A 16,330-nucleotide genomic window follows, 5' to 3' on the forward strand; every position below is an offset into this window, starting at 1 on the left:
CCCATGTGCCTCTCTGGGAACTTCTGTGAAAGGTGAATGTAAGTGAATATTGAGACTTTGAAATGTTTGTAGTCTACTCGTTCTTAGTAATAGTTGACTGGGCTTGAGATTCTACATTAGAAATCATTTTCCCACAGAATTTTAAAAGGTTAGTTCATTGTCTTCTAGCTTCTGGGGTTGCTGTTTAGAAGTTCAAAGCCCTTCTGATTCCCAGTCACAGTCTGTGTATATGATTTTTTTTGTTTAGAAACTTTGATTTGTCCTCTTTGTCCCAGTGCTGTGAAGTATTACATGCTCTGTTTTTTTGTATGGGATGCATTGAGTTGGATGCTAAGTAGTTTTTCCTTATCTGAAATCTAAATTCTTCAGCTCTGGGGAATTTTCTTGAATTTTATCTTTCACTGTTTCTTTTTGTTTTGTTTTGTTTCTGTGGAACTTCTTTTTTTTTTTATCCTCACCCGAGGATATTTTTCCATTTTTTGTACAGATAGAGTGGGAGGGAGGGAGAGGAAGGGAGAGAGAGAGAGAAACATCTATGTGAAGGGACACATCGAGTGGCTGCCACCCGCATGACCAACCAGGGCCGGGGACAAACTGCAACCGAAGTACGTGCCCTTAGCGGGAACTGAACCCAGGTCTCTCCGGACCGCAGGCCGACGCTCTAACCGCTGAGCCAAACTGGCCAGGGCTGTGGAACTTCTGTTATTTAGATGTCAGACCTTCTAGATGGATCACCTGATTTACTCTTTACTCCCCATCTCATTATATTTTGCTCTGTCTTCTAATTGAATTCCTTAACTCTCGCTTCCAAGTTTAATCCTAAGTTTTCTTTATATAATTATATTTTTAATTTTCTAGAACTAAATTTTCAGTTTTTATATATAGCATTCAACTGGTTATTTCACAGGTGCAGTGTCTTTTGTCTTTCTGAAATTAATCAAAATAGATTTGTTTTTTTTTTCTTCCTGCAGTTTTCTCCAAGTCAAATTTTCCTTTTTTTGTTTATATCTTGCCTTTTATATTAGAATTCTGTGTTGGCCCTTCCCTTCCCTTCCCTTCCCTTCCCTTCCCTTCCCTTCCCTTCCCTTCCCTTCCCGTCCCGTCCCGTCCCGTCCCGTGTTATTCCACTGTGTTCTGGCCCCCATGGTCGGTCGGTCTCCCCCCCCCCCTTTCTAATACCTGAGGTTACATTTATTGATTTTATAGAGAGAGGGAGAGAGAGAAATATCAATGTGAGAGAGAAACATCGATTGGTTGTCTCTCGAACACACCCCAGTTGAACCCTTAACCTAAGGTATATGCCCTGACCAGGAATCAAACCTATGACCTCTTGGTATATGGGATGACACTCAGCTGACTGAGCCACCAGCCAGGGCTGGTCCCCATGGTTTCCCATAAGTTCTGCAGTCATTTAAGTTGCTGTTCCCTTGTATGTAATGTGTTGTTTTAGTCTGACTAGCAAGATTTTCATTTGATTTTTGATTCTTAGCGGTTTGATGGGTGGCATTCATCTTGTGCAGAGTTCACTGAACTGCTTGAATGTGTAAATGTATATCATCAAATCTGGAAGGATTTGGTTCACTATTTCTTCTATTTCTTTCTTCCTTTTGCTCTAGCCTCTCATTTCTTTGTAAGAGTCTGATTCCCTGTATGTTTGACCTTTTGTTATTGTCCCACAGGTCCTTAGTTCTGTCTTCTTTTTTTGCTTTCAGTCCTTTTTCTTGCTCTTGTTTTGATTGATCCATCTTCAGGTTCTCTGACGCTTTTCTCTGTTATTTCCTTCATGTTTATTAAACTTATCCAGTGCTCTCTTTATTATACAGGTAATATTTTTTTCCCTAAGATTTTCATTTGTTTCTTAGTTTATGTTTCTCTGCTGTGATTTCCTATCTTTTTCATTTATTGCATACATTCCTTCACTTAATATTGAGCATAATTATAATAGCTGTATTGAAATTTTTGTCTGATAATTATAACTTTTTGAATTTAACATCTGTTGATTGGTTTTTCCCTTGAGAATGCATCACATGTTTCCTGTTTCTTACATAATCTGGGGTTTTTCCATGGACATTGTGAATATTTTGCTGTGGGGATTCAGGATTCTGTTACATTGCTATCAAGATGTTAATGGTTTTTATTTGAAGGCATTGTATGATGTGTGACTCGAAATGTGAATTCTGTCCGAGTCTCTGGTAGCAGCTCCGGTCCCAGCTCAGAATACTCTCACTCTGTTCCAAGCATGGGTGAAGCAGCGTCATCCAGAGACTTAGGTGGGGTTTATAGCCAGAGTTTAGGGTACACCCTCTTTTTGCTTTCTGGAGATTTCTTCTCACCCTCTGGCAGTCCTGGTTGCCCTAGACCCCTTCCCCTTGCATTTCTGGTTAGAAAACCTGCAGCTTTTTATCAGATTTGTAGCTGTCCTGCCCCTCTGCCGCCATAACTGTGGCTTCTCCTCTGATCAGAACCACAAGTTTCTGTTGCTGTCCAAAATCTGCCTGCTTCCTGTAACTCCAGGGCCCTCAGAGAAATTTTTCTGTTGATTTGTTTTATTCTGTGTTTTGTCTGACTTTGTGGTTGTTATGTGCTGAGGGTTGGTATGTCAGGACCTGGCCCTTCGCACCAGAAGCAGAGCCTCTGTGTTTCAGATCAGAGGTTTTCCTCCGGCTGGTCTTAGCCATCAGGTGGTGGGCACTGTCAAGCTGATTGGGAGCTCTGGGTATGGGAACTAGACTTGCTGGCTCTGGCTCCACCCTCCATACGTAAACACTACCGTCTAGATGGACCATTTCACTGGAGAACCTCCAGTGTGTCAGTATTTTGGGGTGTTTCCTTTCTGTCTCCAGCCTGAAGGATGGGAACTTGATTATACCTGGAGCTGGTTGTGAGGAAGCAGGGTGGAGAGAGGTAAGGAGGTCTCAATATCTGTCTCTTTTCCCTTTTTTCAGTCTAGTACTTCTGTCATTAATTGTGATTGGTACCCCCTAGGGCAGAGAAGGGTGTAGGTCTTCTACTTTACCCTCTCATTGCTGGGATGGGTGATCTGTAGACTGATACTCAACCAGTTCCCCTGGTTTTTAGACTCTTTGCATCTCCATTTTCAGGGTACTTGGTGCCACCAATGCTTGATCCACTTGGGTATTCTGCAGTATTGAATTAGGTTATTTCTCACCTGGGATTCTGCTTTCTTTAAATTAAATACCATTTGGCTGACTTTCCATCTCATAGAATTTTGTTATAACTTCTCCTGTTTGCAGGTTTATTTGGGGAGTGTATTATGCATTTTAAAAAATCCTTTTACTGTCATTTTACTAGAACTTTGGGAAAATAAAAGAATAAAATGTGCATGCTGATTCATAATCTTTAACTGGATTTCTTTGGGTTTTTTTACATTTCAGTCTTTGATCTTTCTGTAATTTTCATAAATGGTATATAATGGGCATCTGATTTAATCATTCCCTCACTATAAAAATAGTTTCTCACTATAAAAACATTGTGTGTATGTGTATCCACACATTTACACATCTGTATTGATATATACATATAATCATTTGTTGGGGTTTTGATTGGCTTTTACACATTTACTAGTGTAGGATTGGCATCTTCACATAATTGAAGAACATGATATTCACTACACTTATATAGGTCTTTTATGTACACTGTCAATTCAGTAAATCTTAATAAAATGCCTACCTTGTGCTAGAGCCTCTGTAGGTGTTAGAGAGATGGTGAACAAACCGACATGACCCCTAGTATCATATTGCCAAGTCCTTCATATTTCTTACTGAGTTTAATCTTAAGTATTTTATATGTTTACAGCTATTGTGAATGGGCAGTTTTTTTCACTCTTTATGTTTTTCAGCTGGTTGTTGCTGGGAGACAAGAAAGTCGTTCATTTTCCTTTAGGCCTTGTGAGAACATGTTCTGTTGTGCCAGAATGTGTCACTCCACCTCCCCCCCCCCCAAACAAAGCACACAGAGGTTTCCCAGAGTGCCACCTGCTTCTCGTTGATAGTTGACAGTGACTCACAAGTACAGTTTGATGAACCACATCAGCTCCTAGGGATTTTGTTCAAAATGCAAGCTGATGCAGAGGGTTGATGGCTGCACTGATGTTTGGTGTGGGAGATTTTTGGATGTCTAATTTCTCATTCAGACTTACTGGCCCTTAAGATTTTCTTTGTTCTTAGCCTTGTTGCCTCTCCAGCTGCCTATTTGGTTTTGTTCCCATTTAATTTCATGCCATACTCTCATCCTGGGCGAGGGCATAGCCAAAGGATCTGGCTCAAACATTGAGGGGGATGAGGAACAGTTGAAAAGAACTCTAATATTTGGATTTTTATTTTAGTTTTGTGTTCTTCGAGAGCACTCCCTCAAAACTGAGCAAGTGATGGAAATGAGAATTAATGTTCCGATCATCCTACACAATTTCTAAAACCATTATGTTATAGCTGGCAGAGCACTATTTAATTTTATGGAAAAATTTTCCCTGGGTGATGGCCGAGCTATATCATCACTATTCATTGAATTCTCCTCCCAAGGCTATGCTAATTCCCTGCCTCACTCAGATCCACAGGCATCTCTGTCCTCTGATGGCTGCGGGCGTCCTGTCGGAGAACACCAAGTCCTCCGTGTCGTGTCGATCGTGGGCGTGTGTGATGGTGGGGGCGGTAACTGCTATTGTTTCACTCTATCAGCCCTGTCTCCTGACTGCAAATCCTGTGCTTCTTCCCCCGCGTCACATACATGGACACACTGCTGTGAGAACACACCCAGACCAGATCCTCGGTGCACTGATTCGTCAAAATCATTTTGATGCCTATAGCTGCTTCTTTCGTATTCCACCAGAGCTACACATTTCCTAAGTGTACTGGTGTCTCTCATTTACCTTTCTTTTTAAGTTCTGAGGGCAATTTTTCTGTCCTGCTGCATTGAGATGTAGGGTACGATCTGAAGGCCACACAGCAAACTGGTTAAGGGGATGGACTTTGAGTCAAATGGATCTGAGTTCAGCTCACTTACCAGCTAGGTGACTGAGCAAGTTATTTTGCTTGTCTGGGTTTTTGGTAGTTGTTACTGTTTTTGAAGTTTCCTCAAATGTGAAATGGACAATAGTAGTAAAACTACCTCATAGGGTTATTTTGAGAGTTAAATGTGATGATGCACATAAAGTACGCATCCCACTGCCTGGCACAGAGCTTGACACTTCAGTGTCTGCTGATGTTGTTGCTGTGGTAGTTATTAATAATAAAGATAATTATAGCTAATTGCTTCGTAGTTCTGTAGAATTCAGAATATGACCCTTAGCTTTTATCTTACGACACAAGACCTTCTTAGTCTGCCTTTATGACACACCTGTCATCACCACTCATTTTATTTGCTACTGTAGTTTCATATATTATTCTTAAATTTTTTACATTTAAAAAGAAGAAGAAAGGACTAATCAGCACCTGTAGTTCCAGGTATGAATGCACCGTGGCTTTGTAAAAGGAAGACATACTTTCGGACTTGGTTCTTTACTGTGTTACATGTCCCTGCGTCTGAGTCGTTCTGGCTTCTTTACATGTTACTTCCGTGGGTGGTTCCTTTCCGTGGGTTTTCCTTTTCCTCAAGGCAGTCAGGATTATGTTGCCAAATTTAGTTTTCTAGAATCATCTACCCCTAGACTGTCTGTCCTTATTCTTTTGCCAGTTATTTATCTGACTTTTTAGAGACCAGATTTCCCCAGTTCTGGGGTACTGATGAGAGTTTCATCAGGATTTATGCTCTTGGTCTGGGATGACTCCATCCTTTTCTCACGAGGTTCTGTTGCTCCCACTTGGCCAACCAGTTCTTGCTTGGAGGTCAGATTGGACCCAGGTAACATCCCCTTGTGAGTTCATGTGTTGTCGGGGTAAATAAGAAAAGAGTAAGACTCTCAGCAGCTGTCAAGGTTGCTACAATGTTTTAATGCTCTGTCAATTACGTGATCTTCATCCTAAAGGTACCTTCTGTGTTTTCTAATTGGATAGACAGACAGTATATGATCCCCTAGCAGATCATTCCGTGTTTCCTTTCCCCTGTCCTCCACCATGCTTTCCGCCTTTATTTTTTAACTTTCCACACAGGTATATGCCTTCTTAAGGATATTCAGCTTTACTTCCACACTTTATTTTGCTTTAAAAAGTCCTTAGTTCCCCCACCCCCAACACAGCACAAAACATTTTCTGTGATTTATCCGCACTTGGTGGCAATATACCCCGAAGACCTAAGTTTCAGCTATAAACTTGGAGGTTTTGCTGTGCACCTCCAGAGTTCTGAGGAACTGTTAGGCTGGAAGTGACCGGCCCAGACACACAGGCTGCCTGTCAGTCCAGCCTTCTTCTCGTTCTCAGCTCACCAGGGAGCAGCGAGACTGATTCGGACTCTGTTCCTTGTCATGAGCACGGCCGAGAGCAGATGGCCGAGGCTTTCATTTGTTTTTCCTGGTCTTATGCTTACATTCGGTGCAAGTAAAAACCGGGAAAAAACTTGAGAGTAAGTTGCTTGGGCAGTGGGAATTGATATTTTTTATGTTTACAATTCTCCTAGTCCTCCTTAGTTTATGACTGGTTTTTTGTTTTGGTTTGGTTTTTGTTTGTTTGGGGGAGGGGGGCATTTTGAAATGCAGCTTTAGGTCTGCCCTGCTGCATTATGTAGAGGGTGGGGATTCCTTCTAGACTGTCGACATTTGATCCAAATTTAGAAGCGAGGGATTTAAGGCCATCGGTCAACAGCTTCCTGTGTTGTTTGCTGTTCTCCATTGAAGTCATGATTAACACCTGGGCTTTCGTTCGTTTGGGTCCCCTCAGATACACCTATGAGCGCATTGATGGGCGAGTACGGGGAAACCTGCGCCAGGCAGCCATCGACCGGTTCTGTAAGCCAGACTCAGACCGCTTTGTCTTTCTTCTGTGCACCCGAGCGGGAGGCCTGGGGATCAATCTCACAGCTGCTGATACCTGCATCATATTTGATTCAGACTGGAACCCACAAAATGACTTGCAGGTAACCATTAGGATGATTGCTGTTTGCCTTAGCCACCCCGAATCCAAGAGCATCGTGGCAGGTTCTGGCGTGGCTGGCTGTATGGAGTCTGCCATGCTCCTCACTGTGGTGTCAGCCAGACGGCAGGCGTAGGGCCTCGGTCGGGGGCAGCCAATGAACAGTGAATGTTGACCCTTCCCACTAGTCAGAATTGTTCTTTCCTTTACTTTTTTTTTTAAATCCTCACTTGAGGATAATTTTCCATTTATTTTCAGGCAGAGTGGGAGGGAGGGGAGGAGGGAGAGAGAGAGAGAGAGAGAGAGAGAGAGAGAGAGAGAACATTGATGTGACAGAGAGACATCAATTGGTTGCCTCCCGCACGACCTGGCCAGGGACTGAAACGCAACCGAGGTACATGCCCTTGACTGGAATCGAACCCGAGACTCTTTGGTCTGCAGGCTGATGCTCTAACCGTTGAGCCAAACTAACCAGGGCTCTTTACTTTAAATCAAATGGTGTTTCACAGTAGTAGCCTCCAAATATAGAATAAAACTACTTACTTATTATTATTATCATCAGACATAAAGAAAGTTATTAAGTCCAGCCGGTGTGACTCAGCGGTTGAGTGTCGACTCATGCCCCAAGAGGTCGCCGGTTCGATTCCTGGTCAGGGCACATGCCCAGGTTGTGAGCCCGATCCCCAGTGGGGGGCATGCAGGAGGCGGCCAGTCGATGTTCTCTCTCTTTGATGTTTCTATCTCTCTCTCCCTTTCACTTCCCGTCTCTCTAAAATCAATAAAAGAAAAAAGTTATTAAGCTTGACTAGTTCTCGATTCTAGCATTTTCACTTCGCTTGTTAGATGGCCATGTGTCTCATACAGTTAGGGAAGGTTCATGGTGTGGCAGGGTGACAGAGGCATCCCCACTAGTTCATTCGCTCTACATTTAATGTGGAGTTTATATATGCCCTTTGAAATGGGTTTGAGGTTATATTTTATAGTTTTAACCAAATTAAATAATGATGGCTTTAAAAGATCATCGCGAAGATTGAAGTTAATGTGTTTAGAAAGCAAGCATAACAAACAAGAAAATGGCAGAGCTAACACTTCTGGTTTAGAGTTCTTCATCAACCCTATTTGAAAGTAAAAACAGTGACTAGATTATAACTTGGCAGAAAGATCATTTAGAATATAGTTTTGCATCCATTATTATTAACGGTGAACTTTATCCTAAGTATATCTCGGGATATTGGCTGGTACTTGGAGGGTGAGTGTAGGGTTGGGGAGTAGCAGGTGCCTCACAACCTGTTTCAGGACAGTGATTGATAAAAGCGTTTTGGAGGCTGCTCCACAGAACTGAAGAGTACCCTAGGGGACACCACGGGGGAAGGGAGGCCAGGAGAGGGAGCCACGCTGGTGCGTGTTGTGGCTTCTTCCCTGGCCACCACTTCACACAGAGTCATTCTGCTTTGTCCTGTTCATTTAACGAGCTTTCAGATAACATTTTATTTGAAGAAAGCAGTCTACTAGTTGAAAAACCAGTACTTTACATTATTAAATTGATGACAATTGACTAACACTCGGGTGGGGGGAGTCATTGGTAAACAAATTGTGTGTCACTGTGTTCGGTAAACAAGGAAAAAATGTAGGCGTTACAGATAGCAATGCTTAGTACAAAGACATAACACAGGATAAGGGGATAAGAATGATGGGGCTTGGGTGCCCTGGTTTAGAGAATGGTCTCAGAAAGACTTCTTTAAGAAGATGACATCTGAACAGAGAACTAAATGATGGGGAAGGATCTTAAATTATAAGGTCAGAAGGAAGACTGTTCCAGAGAGAGGGAGTAAAAAGAGTAACTACGTAGGGTGGGAGTGAGCATAGGGGCAGCCCTGACGCAGGTGCCGCCCAGTCCCGAATAAAGCGAGTCCGCTGCTTTTGAGGACCCTCCTGCCTCTCTTCTCAGGTCCTTTCTGTTCACTCCCTGCTCTTTTGTTCTGCTGCCCAGAAGCATCCTTTTCCATTTCCCAGGCTGTCAACTGCTCTCTCCTTCCTGTTCTCAGCCAGCACTTAACTGACTTATTGACATGTTTATTGAGCCCTAGACAGCAGGCTAGGCCCTGGGGAAGCAGAGGTGCTCGGGACTGGTTTGAATCGCCAAACTGAATCACAGAGTAGAAATAGTGATTCTATTTCAGTGGACACATATCTGTCCTGTTTCCCAAAGACATTTACATTTTAAGAGGGGATGATACCTTTCCCCAAGGAATAAATCTGGAGGTATAAATTTCAGATTCCAAACACAGGTCTGCAAAAGGGAGGGCTGCTTCCCAGTGCAGAGAGCCGATTCCTCTTCTGCATGAGTAGGTGACCTGCGGAGGCAGACTTTTTAGATTGGCAGGAGAGCTGTAAAATTGCTGGGCTCGAAATAAAACACTTCTGCTAGAAACTGGACCGGGGCATTATACCAGCATGCTAAATGTGGTTGAGTTCTGGTGGCACTGAAGCAATTTTTTTAACCTCTCTGATTATGCAGATTTTTAATCAGGGAACACATAGTACTTTAAAGTATTAAAGAAAATGTACTTTTTAAATGTAATAGAGCTAGTGATTTGGTAAAGTAATATAAGAGTCAAGAGAGGAATTAACATTATGCTTGGTTCTATGTACCCGCTATTTTATTTTCACATGATTGTGAAGACATGGTGTAAGGTTTTGCTAAGTTCTGGACAATAGTAAATTAAAGGCCTGAATCAATTTAAAAACTCTCACTGTTTGGGCAACTAAGCCACCTCCCCTTTCTTCCCATTGCAGTCAGTGGGGTATGAACATCACTACTTTTTTTCATAGGCCTTTGTTCACCTCAAATGCATTCAGAACTGAAGGACAAACTATGGGCCTGCAAATCACGCAGGAGCGCAGCAGAGCTCTGTGATTTTCCCTGTGCGGGGGTGGCACTGCGGCCCCCGCTTGCCTCTGTGTCAGGGTTCTGTAAATACACCTTTGCCGATGGATCTTATTTGGACTTCATCTCGTTGCTGCCCTAGTTCTGAAATTTTCTCTCTCTACCACAATTTTTTGTATGTGAGTCTTGAGTAGGAAAATTAGGAATATCTGATTAACTGAAATTTGACTGTAAAATAACAAGTCTCTTAAATGTGACAGGAGTCATCCTGTTAGCTTTCAGGTGAGTCATCTTGGCACAGCGAATGTTTATCTCCTGGTATCATTTAGCTGCTTGTGACGTGGCCCCCAAACAGAGGTTTGCTTTTCCCAGTTAACAAGAAGTCCAGAGATATGTAGTCAGGACAAGTGAGGTAGCTTCATAGTCGTCAGAGCCCCAGGTTCCTTCTGTCTTTCTGCTCCACCATCCTCAGTGAATGTGGTTTACATCCTTTTAGTTCCCAGGTGATGCTTCGTGTCTCAGGCAGGAAGGTGTGGTGCTTTTTTCAGGGGAGCAGAACCTTCCCAGCTATCCCCAGGAGACTTCTGCTACATCTCACTCTCCAGAACTGTGTTACTTCGCCATCCCCAGGAGGCTGGAAGTGGTTTCAGTTGAGCACGTTGCTGCCCTTTGTAAACCAGGGCCCCAGTAGTGAGGAAGGCAGGGAATGTGGATAACAGAGAGGTAATTAGCAGTGTCTGCGGGCTCCTCTTACTAGACCTTTGCTTAGAACATCTCTTAAACTTCCTCTTGTAATTTTCTCTCAACTCTAGATGGACCAGAAAAAGAAAATCAGTGTCAGTACTATGGCACAAATTGTTGCTGCTTTTATAGATTCGATAAATCGTATTACTTACCTTTGATCCCTTCCTTTACTTATCAGAGTTATCCATCAGTCTTCCCCTGATGCTAAAGATTTACTACCACTAAAGATACTGAAAGAAGGTGTGGCAACTAATTGTAATAGCCAAAAGCCAAAAACTTAGCTGTCCAGTAATAGAATACTGATCCACTAAATAATATAAAAGAATGAAGAATATTTCTGCGGACTCCAGACTGTAGTGTTTGGTGAAAAAAAAATAAGGTGGGAAAACTATCCATAGTATGCTGATACTTACCTAAAAAAAAGCTGTCTTTTCCTCCCCTTGCCTCAAGAAAGGATAAAACAAATGGAACTTTATTTTTAAATGGTTACCTGTAGGGGGAGTGAGGGAACAGGATGGAAGTGACAGAGAGAGAAGCTAGTTTTCCCACATAGGCCTTTTTGCATTTTTTACTTTGGAACCATCCTAAGTATTTCATAGCATTATAAAAAAAAATTAATTTTTAAAAGCTTTTAATTCTGAAATTATTTTAAACTTTAAAAATGTTGCAAAGTACAGAGTTCTAAGATCCTTCACCCAGCTTCCCTTAAATTAATATTTTATATAACTATAATATGATTATTGAAATCATGAAATTATCATTGATACAATATCTATAGACCTTCTTCATATTTCTTCAGTTTCCTAAAAATATTCTTTTTCTGGCCCAGGATTCAGTCGAGGATCTCACATTTCCTTTAGAAGCCATGACTTCGTAGCCTGTTCTGATCGGTAACAGCTTCTGTCTTTCCCTGTTTTTCATGTCCTTGGACACTTTTGAAGGGTACCGACTGCCTATTTTGTAGAATGGCTCAATTTGTGTTTGCTTGATGTTTTCTTCTGATCAGATTTTGAAGTTATGCATTTTGGGCAAGAACATCATGGAAGTGATGTTATTATGACCTTTTCTGTGTGTCATATCAGGGGGCACATGATGTCAGTACTTATTAGTTGTGATATTAACCTTGATTACTTGGTTGAGTGGGATCTACCAGGTTTCTCCACTATAAAGTAACTAGTTTTATCTTTAAAATTTATATCATGGGAGGAGATATTTTGGGACTCTAAATAACCTGTTTCTCGTCACAGTTTGCTTATTAATTTTAGCATCCATCAGTGGTTCTTGCCTTCGATTATTGTGGCTCATGGTAATTTTGTGTTTTAGTCACTCCTTCTACATTTATTCATTGGAATTCTACTATAAAGAACAGTTGAACTTTGCCCACCATTTCTTTATTGAATTACATCAGTATGGACTCAAGGATATTTATTTTATGGGTTATAATTTATTCTTCTCATTATTTACTTTGTTTAGATTTGGAGGTCCTTCAAGTTGGCTCCTGTGTTGTGTGACAGGCTGCCGTTGGTTTCTGAGCACTTTCTTACCTTCTAGCACCACAAGATGTTCAGGTTCATGTCCCCTTTCTTCTGCCATAGCCATGGGATTGACCATTTCTCCAAGGATCCCTGGTTCCTTTTATTGAGAGTGTCATTTAGAAACTAAGATTTGGTACGAGGTATGCCCACTGCTTCTGGAGTAGTATTGCTTCTAGGCTCTGAACAGACAGAGCTAGGAAGGATGTGTATGTATATAACACAAATGCTCATTTCACACATCCCTATTTATTCCGTTTCTGTCCTTCCATAGTGAGATTTCTGATTCCAGTCCAACTCCACAAAATTCTTTCTAGCCTTCCCCTCTTCCTTATTTGTAACTCCTTCCCTGGCACTGAGAAGCCTGGATCTCATCATAACAAAGCATATTTACTCATTTGTTCAATCTTAGTATACACATAAGTATACTAGTTTCAGAATCGTTAACCCATGTTCTGTGAAAAGTAAATTTACCAGCCTATAATGTTGGACTGTAGTGGGTTTTTCTGGTCATTAGTCTTAGAGTAAAAATCAGAATACCATTTTCCAAAATTACTGGGTCTGCTTTTGTTCATTCCCACCCCTTCACTGTGACTAAGTTCATGTAGGGAGCAATCAATTCCTAAAACTCTGAAGCAAAATGAAACAGTTGACTCTGGCTGTATATCAAGTAAACAGCATAATCCCAAGAGATAAATTATTTCAAATGTCTGTATTTAATATTTTTTGAATTGTCATTTTGATATAATTTCACTTTGCAACTCCTGTATGCATATCCTTTATCCAGATTCACCAACTGTTTACATTTTGCCCCATCGATTTTCTTATTTTTGCTGTTTTTAACCCTCTCTCTCTCTGAGTGCATACACAGACACACACATGCTTGCTTATGCACACATACATACACCATTTTTTGTCTGAACCATTTGAGAGTAAGTTGCCCCCTACGTACTTTAGTGTGTATTTTGTAAGAGCCAGGACATTCTCTTTCAGGAGTGGGGAACCTTTTTTCTGCCGAGGGCCATTTGGGTATTAATAACGTCATTCGTGGGCCATATAAAATTATCAACTTAAAAATTAGCCTGCCATGTTTGGTCAGACTAATTTGGTGAGGCGTGTGATGTGAGCTGGTACTGATTTCACGGGCCTTATGTGGCCCACGGGCTGGACATTCTCCACCCCTGAACACAATTCAATTCTCAGAATCCGGAAAGGAGAATACTGTCTCCAGTTCATAGTCCATATTCAAATTTTTATCATTTCTCTTAACACTCTTTATAGCTATTATTTCCCCTGAGATCCTGTCTAGGATCACCTGTTACATAAAGTTCTCATCTCTCTTCAGTCTCCTTTAATGTGGGTCAGTTCCTTGATTTTGCTTTCCTTTTACGACCTTGATGTTTTTAAAGAGTCCAGTCCAGTTGTTTTATAGACTGCCCCCTAGTTTGTGTTCTGTGTCTCCTCAGGATTGGATTCAGGTTTAGTAATACCACTGAGGTTATGTCCTTGTCAGTATATCACAAGAGGAACATGATATCTGTTTATCTGATAATACATACAGACTTGAGTCTCTTAGTTAAGTGGTGTCTGCCAGACTTCTCCACTATAAGTTGCTATTTTTCCCTTTGAAATTTATAAGCAATTTTGGAGAAATCGTTTGAGACTATGTGAATATCCTGCTCCTCATCAAAGTTTCACCCATTGGTTTTAGTTTCCATTGATTATTGTTGCCTGAATCATTCATCACTGTGGTAGTTACATAGCGATTTTCTGTCACCCTGCATGCTCATGGTTACATTCTATAAAAAGGCATTTTCCCTTTCCTCCCATTTATTTATGTCAGGATATACTCATGGGTTCTTTTTTATTCAGTGGGTTATATTTCATTGCTATCTTTATTTCTTTTGATGTTCAAATAGTCCTAGATTTACCCAGTGGCAGCCTCCTCAAGTTTCAAGTGTTATTTTGATGTGTCTCCATCATTCTTTGAGCACTTCCTTGCATTCTGACACAGTAATATATTTCAGGCTCATCTTACATTTTGTCTGCCCCAGCCCCGAAATTAACCATTTCTCTAACCCGCCTTTGTTCTGTCCTATGGACAATGGTATTTGGAAACCAAGATCTGAGAGTCAGATGTATTCTTTGCCATTGGAATGCTATTGCCTCTAGAGTCTAGACCCTTTCGGTGAACATAGATAGACTACATACACACACAGAATAACAATATACATATATACACAACATGCCTTCATACCTGTATGTGTATATGGACACATGTATACATAAACTTACATATGAATGCACACATATATCCATGTCTATTTCTATGTATATATGTATGTTTGTATACACACATGTGCACACTTAACCATGAATTAATACTGATACTTCCAAATCCATTCTAACACTACAGTCATTATAGTTTTTCTTCTTTCCATATTTATAACTTCCTTTTTCAATTCTCAGTATATGTACTAATCAGTTCTAGATTACACAAAAAGTAGTTTCAGAATTGTTAACCCAAGCACTGTGAAAAAGAACCTACCTGCAACAGTGTATTTAAAACACTCTAATTTGTGCATACTTTGTGTGCTATAACCTTAAGTGAGGGGAAACAAAAATCTTACATGGTTTTCGGTAATTATGTTTTGGGAGATTATAATAATGGTACTGTTTTTCTGAGACTGTTACATATATTGTGGGATAAACCAAATGAGTGATGATATTGTTGTGGTTGAGAACTAAGCTTTTAAACATGGTTAAAAAGAGAGATAGATACATGGTTAATGAGTTGAAAATATTGGTATGATCTCATGATGTATTTTGTCTTATATGTGCAGTAGCTGTATATACTGTACACACACACTTCTATTTTTGCCCACTGAATAGGCCTAGAAACAATGAGCAACCTAGTAGCAGTGAGCAGCTCTAGAGCATCTAGACTGTTGTCTCTAACTATTTCCCAGTAGAAGAAACTAGGACTCCATTAAAAAAAAAAAAAAAAGACTGAATCCAGTTCTGGGCAGGAAATATATAATAGGAGCATGAACTATGTTGTCATACCAAAAAGCAAGGGAGCTATCAGAGAATATTTGTCTTTGATCTAACATGCAAAGAGAAACACAGACTTACTTATGTCTTTATCTGTACATGCGTATGTATACACACATTCTCAGAGCTCATGCTCATCCTGTTACCTCCAGATCCATTCTAACACCAGAGTTTATTCTAGTCTTCCTCCTTTCCATGTTTGACTGGATCATGTCAAAAGAAGCCAGGAGCCAACTTGAAGAGGTTCTCAACAGGCCATTTTTGAACAGCAGTAGAAGTAATAACAGCAGTGCAATAAAACATAGCACATATATTTAAATGCAACTTCATTGTGTTCTTTAAAAAAGCAATAAGAAACATCTTCCTCGGTCACTTTTGGAGGATGTTATTTTGGAAACTGATTAAATAGAGAAAGAATTAAACATTTAGCTTGGCTCTTGTATATGAACTATATATCAGGGTAACCAAAAATGTGGTGAGAGGAATTGTAGCCCCTAATGAAGTAATCTAAGCAGTGGTCATCAATTCAAAATAAAGACAACCAGACATCATGTGCCTCTTGATGGAAATTCAACACTACCTATGAAATACACTTGCCAAAAATGAAATCCTAGCCTGATTAAGTCTCAAGATTTAACTTCCAGTTTAGAGGAGCCACAAGGAACTTCGTGACACAGCCAGAACAGAGATGGCAAAATGTAGACTGTCTTAAACTATAAGACAGTTACCTGGTCTCCTCAAAAAAAATTAATGGATTTGAAAAAAGAGATGAAAGGCAGGGGTTAGCTGTAGATTAAAAGAGACTTGAGCCCTGGCCGGTTTGGCTCAGCAGTTGGAGCATCGGCCTGCGGACCAGAGAGTCTCAGGTTCGGTTCCCGCTAGGGTCACATACCAAAAAAAATTAAAAATAATAATAATAATAAAAGAAACTTGAGACATATCAGCCAATTACAATGTATGATCTTTATTTGGATCCTGATCCAAACAAGGGAGCTGTAACAAGTATATGTGGGACAAGCAGGGGAGTCGGAGCAGTGACTGCTACTTTTGAAGTGTGGAGTGGTAATGTTTTGCAAGGGTCCTCGTCTTTAGAA

At 40.7% G+C, this 16,330-nt stretch overlaps 1 protein-coding gene across 2 annotated transcripts in view; it reads left to right on the forward strand.

The window, feature by feature from the left end:
* Positions 1–16,330, forward strand: part of CHD6 (chromodomain helicase DNA binding protein 6) — a 146,208-nt gene that overhangs the window by 66,171 nt on the left and 63,707 nt on the right. For both annotated transcript variants that reach the window (XM_036246023.1, XM_036246022.1), the window contains exon 16: positions 6,828–7,023. In XM_036246023.1, coding sequence (XP_036101916.1) covers positions 6,828–7,023 — 196 coding nt within the window. The remainder of the gene's footprint in view (positions 1–6,827; positions 7,024–16,330) is intronic.

Source organism: Molossus molossus, unplaced genomic scaffold (genome assembly GCF_014108415.1).
Source record: "Molossus molossus isolate mMolMol1 unplaced genomic scaffold, mMolMol1.p scaffold_m16_p_6, whole genome shotgun sequence".
Classification (NCBI taxonomy): domain Eukaryota; kingdom Metazoa; phylum Chordata; class Mammalia; order Chiroptera; family Molossidae; genus Molossus; species Molossus molossus.